Here is a 13248-nt window from a genome sequence, read left to right as displayed (position 1 = left end):
AAGTACAGTTGACCTTTTAATGAATGTGGAAGCTAGTGGTGCCAATCCTCTGCATAGTTGAAAATCCATGTATAATTTTTGATTTCCCAAAAACTTAACTAATAGCCTATTATTGACTGGAATCTTCACTGATACATAGTTGATAAACATATTTTTCATGGTATATGTATTATATGCTGTATTCTGACAACAAAGCTGGAGAAAAAAAATCTTACTGAGAAAATCTTAAGGGAAAATAAATTTACAGTATGATTCTGTAGTTAACCAAAAAAATCCACATATAGTGGATCTGTGCAGTTCAAATCCATGCTGTTCAAGGGTCAACTGTATTATATACATAAATACTATCTGTATGATATATGAACTCCAAACTGAAAAATTAGAACTGTTCTGGGACTAGTGAGACTCCTCAGGGTTCTGACAAAAAAAATACAAAAGCTTTCTAGGATACTTCTATGACCCAGGGTACACAAAAATTCCCACAGAAAAAGTAGCCTCAGTGAAGGTGAATTTATGGTCAAAATATAATTCATACCGAGGAAACAAGAAAGCACTATGTGGCAGAGTTGGCACATAAAAGAATTAGCACCCAAGAACTAAAAATGTGATAAAATATTCTAAAAGAGACTATAAAATTAGAATGTTTAAAGTGATTAATAGATTTTTTGAAGGGAGAGAAATGATGAAAACAGTACCGTATGAAAGGACAAGTTTGAAAATTAACGTCTAAAAATGGTAGAGTGCTCGAAATTAAAAATAGATGACAAAGAAAGGTTAATAAGAGTCATAGAGGTTAGAATAGAGAGACCCTACGCATTCTAATAGGAGATCCAAAAGAAACTGAAAAGAAGGGGTGAGAAGCAATTATCAAAGGGATAATGTCTGAGACTTCTCCAGAAACTAAAAAATCCATTCATCCTCAGGTTAACAAAAATCTCTGAATAAACTTTTAGAAATCCATACCTAGACACATCGTAATTAAACTGCCAAATATCAAAGAAAAAAAAAAAGACAAACTCATGATTTTCAAAAGAACAATATTTAGGGGCACCTGGGTGGCTCAGTCGGTTAAGCGGCCGACTTCGGCTCAGGTCATGATCTCGCAGTCCATGAATTCGAGCCCCGCTTCGGGCTCTGTGCTGAAGGCTCAGGGCCTGGAGCCTGTTTCAGATCCTGTGTCTCCCACTCTCTCTGACCCTTCCCCATTCATGCTCTGTCTCTCTCTGTCTCAAAAAATAAATACACGTTAGAAAAAATTAAAAACAATATTTAGTCTCTTCAATAATAATGGATGCCAAAAAAATAAGGGAAGGTAACTGTCAAGAATTCTATACACAGCTAAATTATTATTCAAAAATTAGGTTAAGAAAAGATTTTTGAGAAGAACAAAAACATAAGTTCAATCAGAGACCTTTATTTAAAGAATTACTGAAAGAAAACTGAACCCAGAAAAGAGTGGGATACAACAAGCAACAAAGTAAACAAATTGGTAAATATATTGGTAAACCTAAATGAGCACAGGCTACAAAAGACTTTTTCATGGGAAAAGTGACTTAACTTGATGAATTGGGGAGTAATTTGGCCTTGTTCTCACTTTTCTTGAGAGCCTACACACATTCTGGTCTATTTCTCCTTGGATTTTTAGAGGGGTGGTCTATCTCCTTCTAGATAAATCTGCTTAATTCTGGGGTGCAATAATCACAAGCCTATAGATGCATACATTTCTGTAATGTTTTACCAGCAGTATTCATGCTGGTATTTTTATATCCATTGCCTGCTCTTCTATCTCAGTTGTTTGAAAATTCAGGTAGAGATTCAACTAAAATGGTATCTGGAAGGAAATTTATGACTGCAAATACATGTATTAGAAAATAAGAAAGACTGAAAATTAACGAGCTAGGTGTTAAACTCAGGAGATCAGAAAAAGAACAAAGTAAACATAAAAATATAGAAGGAAATAATAAACAGCAGATGAAGTAGAAAACAAAGACATTGTAACAAAGCACCAGTGATAGGAACCAAGAAAAAAAAAAAGATTCAAATAAACAATATTAAGAATGAGAAAATGGAGGGATGCCTAGGTGGCTCAGTCGGTTGAGGGCCCAATTTCCACTCAGGTCATGATCTCGCTGCTCCCAAGTTCGAGCCCTGCCTTGGGCTCTATGCTGACAGCTCAGAGCCTGGAGCCTGCTTCAGATTCTATGTCTCCCTCTCTCTCTGCCCCTACCCTGTTCACTCTCTCTTTCTCTCTCTCTCAAAAATAAACATTAAAAAAAAATGAAAAAAAATGGACATATAACTGCAGAAGAGATTTTCAAAACTCATAAGTGAGTATTCAACAATGATAGCAAATGTGAAAACTTAGCACGGTAAATTTTCTGTAAAAACATAAATCAATATTAATTCAAGAAATAATAGAAAACATAGACTATAACCACTAAAGAAATTTAACCAGTGGTCATAAGCCTCATAAGCTCAAGGTCAAAATGGTTTACAGGCATATTTTACCAAAACTTTGCAAAAGAATAAAGAGAGGAAATGTCTCAACTTCTCTGAGGCTAGTATAATCCTGATATCAACAAGATGAGTAAAGAAAGGAAAATTTATTTAAAATGCAAACATTCTAAATAAAATAAGCACAAGCCAAATCCAATAGATCTAAAAATAATCAGAATATCATAACGTAGCTGGTTTATACCAGGAACACAAGGATATTAGAAAAATCTATTAATACTCACATTAACAGATTAAGGGAAAAGAAAAAGATCATACCAATAGATAAATAACTTTTGTTAAGTTTCAATGTCCACTTAGGAGAAAAACTCTTAGCAAATAGGAAAAGAGGATAATTTTAACTTACATCAAAAACACGGAAGTATTTGTTAGGCACAAGATAAATATGCTTATCACTACTGCTCATATTCAACATCATATTAGAGACTTTAGGCAACATAATTAAGAAAAAACATGTAAAGGATTAAAAATGAAAAAAAGATTAGTTATGTCCTAGGCCACATGATTCTATACACAGAAAATCCAAGAAACTTTACAAATACTAGATTTATGAGAGTACAGCGAGGCTGCTGTATATGGATCAATGTAAATAAGTCAATATTCTTATATTCTAGCAATGGCTAGGCGTAACTTCCATTTTTTGGCCTTTTTGGTGCCAATTAAGCACTATTGTTATGCTTACATTATTTAATCATAAAAAAACAACATAGTAGGTGTATTTGTCTTTAACAGATTTTGAACCTTGAGTGTTAAGTCATTTGGCAAGGTCCTACCACTATAAATTAGGTGAGCCTGGGACTACAATCCAAGTCTATGTGACCCCAAAGCTTGTCATGCTTTTAGCCACTAGGTATTATGATTTCCTCCCAGTAATAGTAAAGAATGCGATGATAACCCCTTGCTCCTGACGTCAACTGTTTCTTTTTAATATTTTAAATGTTCTTTAATAGAAATAGAAAAATCATTCCCACATCCTCAAGTTTTACAGACAGCATAGATAAATGGTCCTACGGGAGTTTCAGGATAAATCTGGAATAAATCTAGATGGTGGTAGGCTCAAAAGGATGATGGCAGAAGAAGCAACAGAGGAGGAAAGGTAGAAGCCATGAGACGCCCAGTACGGCTGGGGGCCCAGGGTTCTTTTGGGGGCGGCAGTACCGAATCCCTAATCTGCTCCCACACTGCCTACTGGGAGGCCGCTCCACCCAGTTTGGTAGCGTAGAAGAAGACCGAGGACAGCGTCAACTGGGAGCTACACATTCTCCTGTGTGCTTGTGAAATGGGAGAAAGATGTGACTCCTTAATATAAAAAGACTGGTTTCAAAACAGTACCATACATTCCAGTTTCCTTAGTATTCCCGTTGAAAATGGACTTCATGTTCCTCTTAGCAACAGCAGCTGGAGCTATATTCACAGTTGCTGCTGCTGCAGTCGCAGCATTGATAGTAGTAAAAAGTGTAAGTTCTTTAAAGAAGAGAACAAGTAGGAACAAGAAGAGTATTAAAATATCTGGTAAAAAATCCTATTTCAAGAAGGAAACAAATAGGAAACAAGAAACATACAAAGAATTGGGTGAAAAGGAACAGGGAACCCACGAGGAACTGAACAAGAAGGAACAGGAAACCCACAAAAAACTGAACAAGAAGGAACAGGACAGTAAAACTCTGTAAGTGTAAACTATAACTTGATTAATTTTCAGATAGACAAAAGATGCAGATCAAATGAAGGCAAGTAGCTGGACCACACTAGGCTCTTTTTCTGCGGACCAAAGGGCAGAGTATGGAGGGAAGGCACAAGTTTACCTGGTGTCATAGTGACACACAGCCGTAAGGTCACTTTCCTGTAATACTGGTTTTCAGAGGTGAGGGTTAGTGGAGGAGACCGCATCTTTATGATAGTGTAAAGAAGCTACATGAAGGGAGAGTTGTCAGTGCGCTCTTGTTTCTTGGCCTAAGTTTGTTCTTTGGCATTGCAGGCCCTGGTAAGCAAAAATAAAACCCTAAAATTTGTTCAGCTGCTTTCACACAAGAAACTGCAGCTAGTGAAATGAAAAGGACTCCTTTCTCCCCCGCCCCCTGAACGGCAGCGCCCCCGGAGGCAGGTGAGACGAGGAGGCCGCCGTGCGGCACAATGGGCGCCACCTCACAGAGCCAGGCGCGGCGCGCGGCGGGACCTCGCGGCCAGACTGCGAGCGCAGTGGGCTGGAGACACATGGGCCCCACGGGGCGGCGAGGCCGACGGGTGGGTGCTCTGGCTGTGGGTAGCCCTTCTATGGGAAAGAGAGAGGAGGCGGCGCCAGGCCAGCGCCTTCCGGCCTTTGCTACCGACTTCGGGCAAGCCTGGGCATTATCCACCCACTGTAATTAGGCGTGCCCCTGGTTGCCAAAACAACCCAAAAGGGGTGCTTCAAAACACACCGGAAAAGCGCGGGGCCGGGAGACTGCCTCTTACCTAGCCCACCCGCAGTGCTCCCAGCTGCCGCGCGATGGCGAGCAAACTGCCTTCGCTTCCCCTCCTCTCCTCCCTGATCCTCCCCGATCCTACCCGCTCCGCCTTCTCCCTCCCACCCCCGGCTGCCTCAGCCGCCTCCATTTTCCAGATCTTTCTCGAACCCGCAGCTCCTCGGGCAGCCGTTGCCCGAGTACTGACGGAAGGGGCCGAAGTCTAGGCGGGGAGCAGCCTCGGGCGCGGTGAGGAGACTCGCGCACCTCCCTGGCTGTCGAGCGCGCAGGCGCAGACGTATGTAACTGCCGGTTGGAGGCGGCCGAACCGCAGTGGAGAGAGATCTAGGCGGCGGAGGCAGCGGCCAGGGAGGCCTTCATCTCCGCCGCTGCTGCCCGACGCACTGTCCTAGATTTAATGCGTAGCGACTTCGGGTTGTTTTTCCTTTGCTTCTCTTAGGAGTCCCAATTCCTTGAGCAAGAGCTCAGAAGAGGACGCTGTTCCCGCACAAGAGGCTTCAGCACAAGCACCCCGACGATTAGGAGGCGGGATGTCTGTGGTTGGCATTGACCTCGGCTTTCTCAACTGCTACATCGCTGTAGCAAGGAGTGGCGGCATCGAGACCATCGCCAATGAGTACAGCGACAGGTGTACCCCGTAAGTGTCTTGGCTTGATCATAACCCCAACCCTAACAAACGTTTACTCCAGACCCTACGACGTGGTCCTGCCTGCTGGTTTCTTCTGATGCGCGCCGAACCTTGTGATGACAGGTGCAGCCCATCAACTGCAATCTCTGGAGACCGCAGGTTGGCGGGCCCAGGTGGGAGTCGGACTGCAAACCTGCTTTTCCTTCAAGGACAAGGGTCTTACCTCGCATAGTTCTCGAATCACCATTCTGTAACCACACACGCCCCCATTACCCCTTCCCCGCCTCTGTTCCCCAGGCCTGCTTAGTTTTGGGGGGTTGGTGCGGAACCATCTCGATATCCTGAACGAATTTCTGAAAAGATGTCTGGTTACCTTTAGTGGGGTTTGCCTGAGATTATCGGCTGCGGGCGGGCAATTCCCATTAGCTGAGTAAAGAATTCTTCGTTCATTCTGCCCTTTCTCCTTTCCCCGTGTCTTTCTGCGTGACAGCTTTCAGAAAAGTAAGAAATAAAAACTTAGACTGCACACATCAGAAAGATGACTTGCAGCGTCATCTGGCATTTATTTATTTATGAGAAGTTGTTAAGGTGTGCGGCGTTTTCCCCCAATGCCCTTGAAAATTCGGGGTAATCGAGCCGATTTCCAGTGGCGTATTGTTAATGATGCATTAATAGCGAGGGAGTGAGGGATGGGAGTTGTTGGCCTCCTGTGTTGGTAATGTTAGTCTGTTAATGGAAAGCGGTGCAGCTAGAACCTATCAAAAGCGTATTTGTGCAGAATGAATCGTAGAAGGATCAGGAGGCTGTCCTGTATAAACAAGACTGTGGAGTGATTCTTTTATGAACAGTTGATGAAAGATTTAGGAGTGGCATTATGTCACGGAAACATGTTTCCACATGTTCCATTGTTTCTCTCTCCTGCGAAGTTTGTTGGCAAAGGATAATTAGACAAAGAATAATTAAGACAGGAATATGAAAAACTAGCCTTTTATTGTTGGCTCCTGTTTCCCGTAGTTTTATGAACAAACCAACTGTTCATATCTTACTTTCTGTGGAAAAGTAAACATTAATTAGACTCTCCAAAATGTAATATTTATGTAAATATAAGACTAATCTTAAGATCAGTGTTAAACTAACCCTTTAAAATGATAAAATTACTATACTTTTATGAATAATTAAAAAATGTCAAGGAGATGTTGAAGAGTAGCTTACTTGAAGCAGTGTGTGCTTTGGTTTCTTTCAAGAATATTCCAAAGGGTTTTATACCATCTTATTCTAGATACATTTATTATATTCTGTGCATGTACATCCATGTAAAATTTGCATGTTTAAATTCTCAAATATGAGCATTTGAGCAATGAGCAATGCTTGCTTCATTTTACATCTTTTTCCAACCTTTATGCACAATGAGAGGCTGAGGCAGTAATTGTGAACTCATTTATGACTTCATGTCTGCCAGATCTTGTTTAGCACCACAACAGATACAGGCTGCCAGAAAAGAACCAGTAAATTCCACTGTCCTCTTTTAGCAGAGTAGAGGTTTAATGGGGACAGTCTCTGGCTTCAGGGACTTAGCCCGTGGAAAAAAAGTGACGGGTAGGATGAACATTCCCCTAATCCTTAAAGCCTTATCCTAAAAGATCAGAAACTGGAACTGTAAGACGTACTGTATTTCCGGGTTCAGATGTCTTAGTAGTGAGTCCATGACCCTCTAAAGAACCTGGCCAGACTTAACAGACAGGGTGTTCTTTAAAAATTAGGGTGCTCATTTTCATGTTCTAGAAGTCTGTTTACTACTATTCTTAAGCACATTGGCTAATTCTGTGTGGCTGAGATTTAATATGATATTTCTGATCTGTGTGTAAGAGCCACTACTAATATCTAGAATGAACCAAATCCAAATGATAATATCGATCAGGTGGAAGTTTTGTATTCTTAGCTTGTATCAGCAACTCTGTCCTTCTTTTTCATGGCTGTGTACTGTTATTCAGGATCTTTTGTTGCTGAACTAATACATCACTGTAGTTTGTTTTTACACTGTATTTACTGTGGAGCTTAAATTATTGAGTGAAAACATAGCTTTTCCAGATACCTGGACCTTTATTTATTGAATACTTATCTTGCAAAAAGCATAGCTATTAGATAACCTGTAACTTTTCTGAAACGCTACAGTATTTAATGATACATATAAACTAGCTCTTCAAAAACTTTTTTTTCTATATTCCAGTTGCTGACACCAAGGTAGTGAGACATAGGTATTTCCAGAAAGAGGAAAGGAAAGAATTTCTTGCAGAAAGAAGAAGGAAGTGTTCCATTTAAGTTAGTTGGTTTTGGCATTTATACTTTTTTACGTTCGTTTCATTAACAGACTTGATTATGTATGTATACATGGGAAGCTCCCGTGTATAAACCAAGAAGGACGGTTTAATGGAAAAGATAATTAAGTTTTGGCCTACAATTAAGGGACCAAGAACAAGTAATGTAACCTGTTCTTCAGATTCCCCTTCTGTAAAGGTGGAATGCTTGTACTCGCTGCTCTTCTCCTCTTGTGCATAAACTGAAGAGGAAGAAGGAAATTAACATGCATAAGTTAGAGGAAAAAATTAATTTCAGAACATTTTCTTATTTAAAACAAGTACACATAATAGTACATGTTCATTGTAGAAATACAGGCACATTATGGGGCGCCTGGGTGGCTCAGTCGGTTAAGCTTTCGACTTCTGCTTAAGTCATGATTTCACAGTCCATGGGTTTGAGCCCCACATTGGGCTCTGTGCTGACAGCTCAGAGCCTGGAGCCTGCTTTGTTTTCTGTGTCTCCCCTCTCTGCCCCTGTCCTGCTCGCACTCTGTCTCTCAAAAATAAATAAACATTAAAAAAAAAATTAAAAAATAAAAGAAGTACAGGCACATTAAAAGACGAAAGTAAGAATTGTAATTCCTCCACCCAGAAATAAAACTTAGAGTATTTTCTCTGTGTTTCAAGGGTAGATTATACTTTATAGCCTGTTGGGTAACCTCTTTCTATGTAAAACATATTTCTATACCATTAGTTTCAGTGTTTGTATAATCATTTCTTTAATCCATCCCTTTTTGGACATTGAGGACATTTTTTTTTTTTCAACGTTTTTTATTTATTTTTGGGACAGAGAGAGACAGAGCATGAACGGGGGAGAGGCAGAGAGAGAGGGAGACACAGAATCGGAAACAGGCTCCAAGCCATCAGCCCAGAGCCTGACGCGGGGCTCGAACTCACGGACCGTGAGATCGTGACCTGGCTGAAGTCGGATGCTTAACCGACTGCACCACCCAGGCGCCCCGAGGACATTTTTTAATAAGCCATACTGCAGTAGCTATTTTGGAACTAAATTTTTTAACCTTTAATTCCTTCAGATTCTTAGAAGTAGGATTACTGAGTATGCACATTTTTAGATAAGTTTGTATTATTCAATTAAGCATATAGATGTGGGGATTGGAATTTCTATCCCAGGCTTAATTATATCAAAGTGATTAGTTTCTTACAGGGGAAAAGAAAACTGCAGCCAAGAATCTTCATTCACTATTAGATTAAAGCACGTAATCAGCTAAAACACGCTGCCTTTGTTGATAATAGTGATTGCCATGTGCCAAGCATTGGGCTTCCATTGTTATACATGCTACATCAATTCTTTGAGTTTGGTAGTACTAGCTTTTTTTTTTTTTTTTTTTTCCCCCTCCTTCATAAGAAGCCTAAAGCAAACTTAAATGTTTTGCCAAGAACTTGTAAGCAATGGAATGGATTCAGTTTCAGGCCTCTTTGACCCCAGAACCTCAGTGTCCTCCATTATCCATTGGCATAAGGATTGTATATCCATATTAACATAATGAGGAATAACGAGCACATTATTTGGCTGAGAAGCATCTTTGCTCTAATATCAATAAATTCATCAATTTTTGGCTAGTTTCTAAGAAATACTGTTTTAAAATGCTTTAATAGGCTTTTAAGTTATTTTAAGAACATGTAAAAAATCTTATTTCGTTTAAAAAATTCATAAAATTATACAACACAAAATATGTTAGTACAAGCTTATGGGGGAAAGCAGTACGGAAGACAATAAACTACAAACAATGCATATTTCTTGTGAGTAGAATTAAGGAAAATGTGCTTTTAATACATAGACTTTAATGTTTTGAATTTTTATGAACCTATTTTACAATAAGGAAAAGTGAAACTATTTCAAGAGATTTTTGTTAAGTGTAGTTTATATAAATTCTATATGATCAGAGTTCGTTTTTTGTTTTTTGGTTTTCTGTCTTCCTTTTTCCCTATTTCCCTTTATCAGTGTATGAATAATCCGAAAATGTAGCAGTATGTTACTTATATGTTACATTGAGGCGTCCTTTTCAATGTACACACGTAGAAATCATTTACTTTGGGGTATTAAAAATAAACAGTTTTATACGTAGGAAATGCCAAACTCCAGAGGTTAATGGTAGATAGTTGGGTAGGAGGACTTTTTATGATGATAGCAGTTGTTGGGGATTGGGAGGGAGGGGAGGCTTTTACATTTTATTTAAATACTCTTTGTACCATATGAATTGGCTTTGTATGTTTTACTATGAGCTTATGTTAACTTTGATTAAAAATATTTTAAATGCAAACCAGAAAGTAAATTTCCTTTGTCTTTTCCCAACCACCTAGTAAACTTCAGTGTGTACGTTTCTAGGTTTATTACAAATGTATGAATATGCATACATAACTGGGATGTTTTTCTATTTGTTTTTAACAAAAGTAGAATTACATAATATTTTGCAACATTTTTTTCAGAATATAGCATGGACATCTCAAACTTGTGCATTTGGGTCTAATTTACCTCATTTAAAAAAATTTTTATAAGAAAGTTCTTATTAAATTTCCAGTTAATGTACAGTATAATATTAGTTTCAGGTGTACAATTCAGTGATTCAGCACTTCCATGCAACACCCAGCGCTCATCACAACTCTTAATCCCCATCATCTATTTAATCCATCCCCCCACCCACCTCCCCTCTGGTAACCCATCGGTTTCTTCTTTGTAGTTAAGAATCTGTTTCTTGGTTTGCCTCTTTTTTTTCTCTTATGCTCATTTGTTTTGTTTCTTAAATTCCACATATGAGTGAAATCATAACGGTATTTGTCTTTATCTGACTGACTTGCTTAACATAATACTCTCTAGCTCCTTTGGGTAAATACCTGCTAGTGCAGTTGCTGGGTCATAGGGAAGTTCTATTTTTAACTTTTTGAAGAACCTCCATACTGTTTTTCAGAGTGGCTGCACCAGTTTGCATTCCCACCAACAATGCAAGAGGGGTCCCCTTTCTCCACATCCCCTCCAACACCTATTGTTTCTTGTGTTGTTGATTTTAGCTATTCTGACCTAATTTATTTAAATGGCTGTACAGCATTCCATTGATGCACTACATTAGTGGACATTTCAAATTGTTATTTTGGTGTTGACAAAAACAAAAATTCAATGAATACCTTGCCTTTTTTGTTTTTAATTGTGCTGAGAGAAGTGGAAAGGCAGATGGCTCATACATTAGCATGGCCAAAGCTAGGACTGTAAAATTTTTTACTATGAATATTTTCTATGATAAAATGAGTCTCTAGTTATTGCCTTGAATTTGTGGGTGAGAAATTCTGAAAAGTTTCTAGAAGGCAAGGAATGATAAGTACAAATTACATATTATCTATTGTGAGTTTAAGGTGTTTAACATGCTATTGGTAGTCTTTAGTATGTATGTGGTCACTACAATACAGATTAATCAGCATAGCTGTGTTCTGATAAAGCTTTGTTTACAAAAACAGGTGGCAAATGATAATTTGCAAATCCCTTGTCTAGGCATTCGTAATTGAAAGAACTTTAAAATTATTGTGCATTGCTATTTAGAATTTGACCTGTTGAATTTTAAGATAATCAGCTTTTCAGTTAAATGTATCTTATTTAATATGACTAATTAGCTTTTTAAATATGTCTTCCTATGTATAGTTGACCCGTGAACAATATGGGTTTGAACTGTGCACGTCCCCACTTAATGTGGACTTTTTTTGACAAATACAGTACACTACCATGAATATATTTTTTCTTTCCTATAATTTTCTTAATATTTCTTTTTCTCTAGATTAATGTAAGAATACAGTGTTTAATACATATAACACACAATATGTGTTAATCAGTTGTTACCACTAAGGCAGTAGGTTATTAGTAGTTGGGGAGTCAAAAATTATACATGGATTTTCAACTGTGCAGTGATTCAGCACCCCTAACTCCCTCATTGTTCAAGAGTCAACTGTAAGTGTTCATGTGATTTCTGTTAATAGTTTCAAGTTGTGAACCAATTTATTTATGAACTAGGCACATATACTAGAAGCATTTGGAATTAAATTTTTATTTTTTATATGTTAAAAATTTTTTATCCGTTGACCATATTGAAAGACTGGAAAGTTTTTGTTATTACTAAATCATATATGCCTAGGAGTCTTATTTTTCTAAGTAGCAAGCTAGAAAGCAAATGGCAACCATAAGTTCTTTTGAGAACATTCCTCCCCCACTTCCTTCTAGGGCAGTTTTTTTTTTTCCAGATAGTTAACCTTGGGAAATAATAACCAGATGTTTTCTTTACAGCAAAACTTCTCAGATCTGTTAATTTGTTTATAGGCATTGAAACATTCCAAGGAAAGAATGTTTTCCTCAATTTATTTGAACCTCCAAGGAATTATATTCCACAGAACAGTATTTGGAAAATGATGCTATAAAGCAGTGGTTCTCAGTTGGAGATTTTGCCTCTTAGGGTACATCTGACAATATCTAAAGATGCATTTTTGGTTGTCTGTCTGGGAGTGAGGAGTTGGGGGATGGGGGAAGGGTGCTACAGCCATCTCAGGAGCCCCTGATTTAAACCAGTTGATTGCCCTCTCATATCATCATTAATTCAGCCATTGTTTTCTTAGCATGTGCTTGATAATAATTGTGATCTTAGGGAAATTGGCAAGGGAAAGCTGAAAATTTTTTAAATAGGGCTATTTTTTAAATCAAAGTGGTAAAATCAAGAGGCTTTGAATTCTTAGTGGAGATTGACAAAGAAGTAAACAAATTTAAAGAGTATGGACCTCTTAGGTGAGAATGAGAAGTCTCATAGTCTGTTGACAGTATGTGTTTTCTCCAACCTGATTGGTTTTGGCCTTATAAAAATAGACTTTATAAGAGAGAAAGAAAGTTAATCTTTAGTTTTAAGGGAAGATACAAATACAGCTTTCTTAAAGTAACACCTGTCATTTGGTTTTTATACCCCTCCTTTGTTGAAAGTGACATAGGACATTTAGTGACATAGGACATTTAGACATTGTTTGTTTAGAATTTTTGGCATTCTCTGAGAATCTGGGACTACCGCTAGGGTGGCAATATCACATTGGAAATTAAAGATTTAAGGGGCACGGTGCCTGGGTGGCTCAGTCAGTTAAGCGTCCGACTTCCCCTCAGGTCATGATCTCACAGTCCAGGAGTTCGAGCCCCTCGTCAGGCTCTGTGCTGACAGCTCCGGAGCCTGGAGCCTGCTTCAGATTCTGTGTCTCCCTCTCTCTGACCCTCCCCCATTCATGCTCTGTTTCTCTCTGTCTCAAAAATAAA

At 38.7% G+C, this 13248-nt stretch overlaps 1 protein-coding gene across 2 annotated transcripts in view; it reads left to right on the top strand.

Moving 5' to 3' along the window:
• The first annotated feature begins 4671 nt into the window (after positions 1-4671).
• Positions 4672-13248, top strand: part of HSPA4L (heat shock protein family A (Hsp70) member 4 like) — a 51082-nt gene continuing 42505 nt past the window's right edge. Inside the window, exons 1-2 of one of the 2 annotated variants that reach the window (XM_040474345.1) lie at positions 4672-4755; positions 5416-5613. In XM_040474345.1, the coding sequence (XP_040330279.1) occupies positions 5507-5613 (107 nt within the window). In that variant the 5' untranslated portion in view covers positions 4672-4755; positions 5416-5506. Of the gene's footprint in view, positions 4756-5126; positions 5254-5415; positions 5614-13248 lie in introns of those variants that run through there. The other variant, XM_040474355.1, reaches the window with a different exon arrangement.

The sequence above is a fragment of the Herpailurus yagouaroundi genome, unplaced genomic scaffold (assembly GCF_014898765.1).
Source record: "Herpailurus yagouaroundi ecotype Mexico unplaced genomic scaffold, PumYag 28, whole genome shotgun sequence".
NCBI lineage: Eukaryota > Metazoa > Chordata > Mammalia > Carnivora > Felidae > Herpailurus > Herpailurus yagouaroundi.
This window is presented reverse-complemented; position numbering and strand designations above follow the sequence as displayed.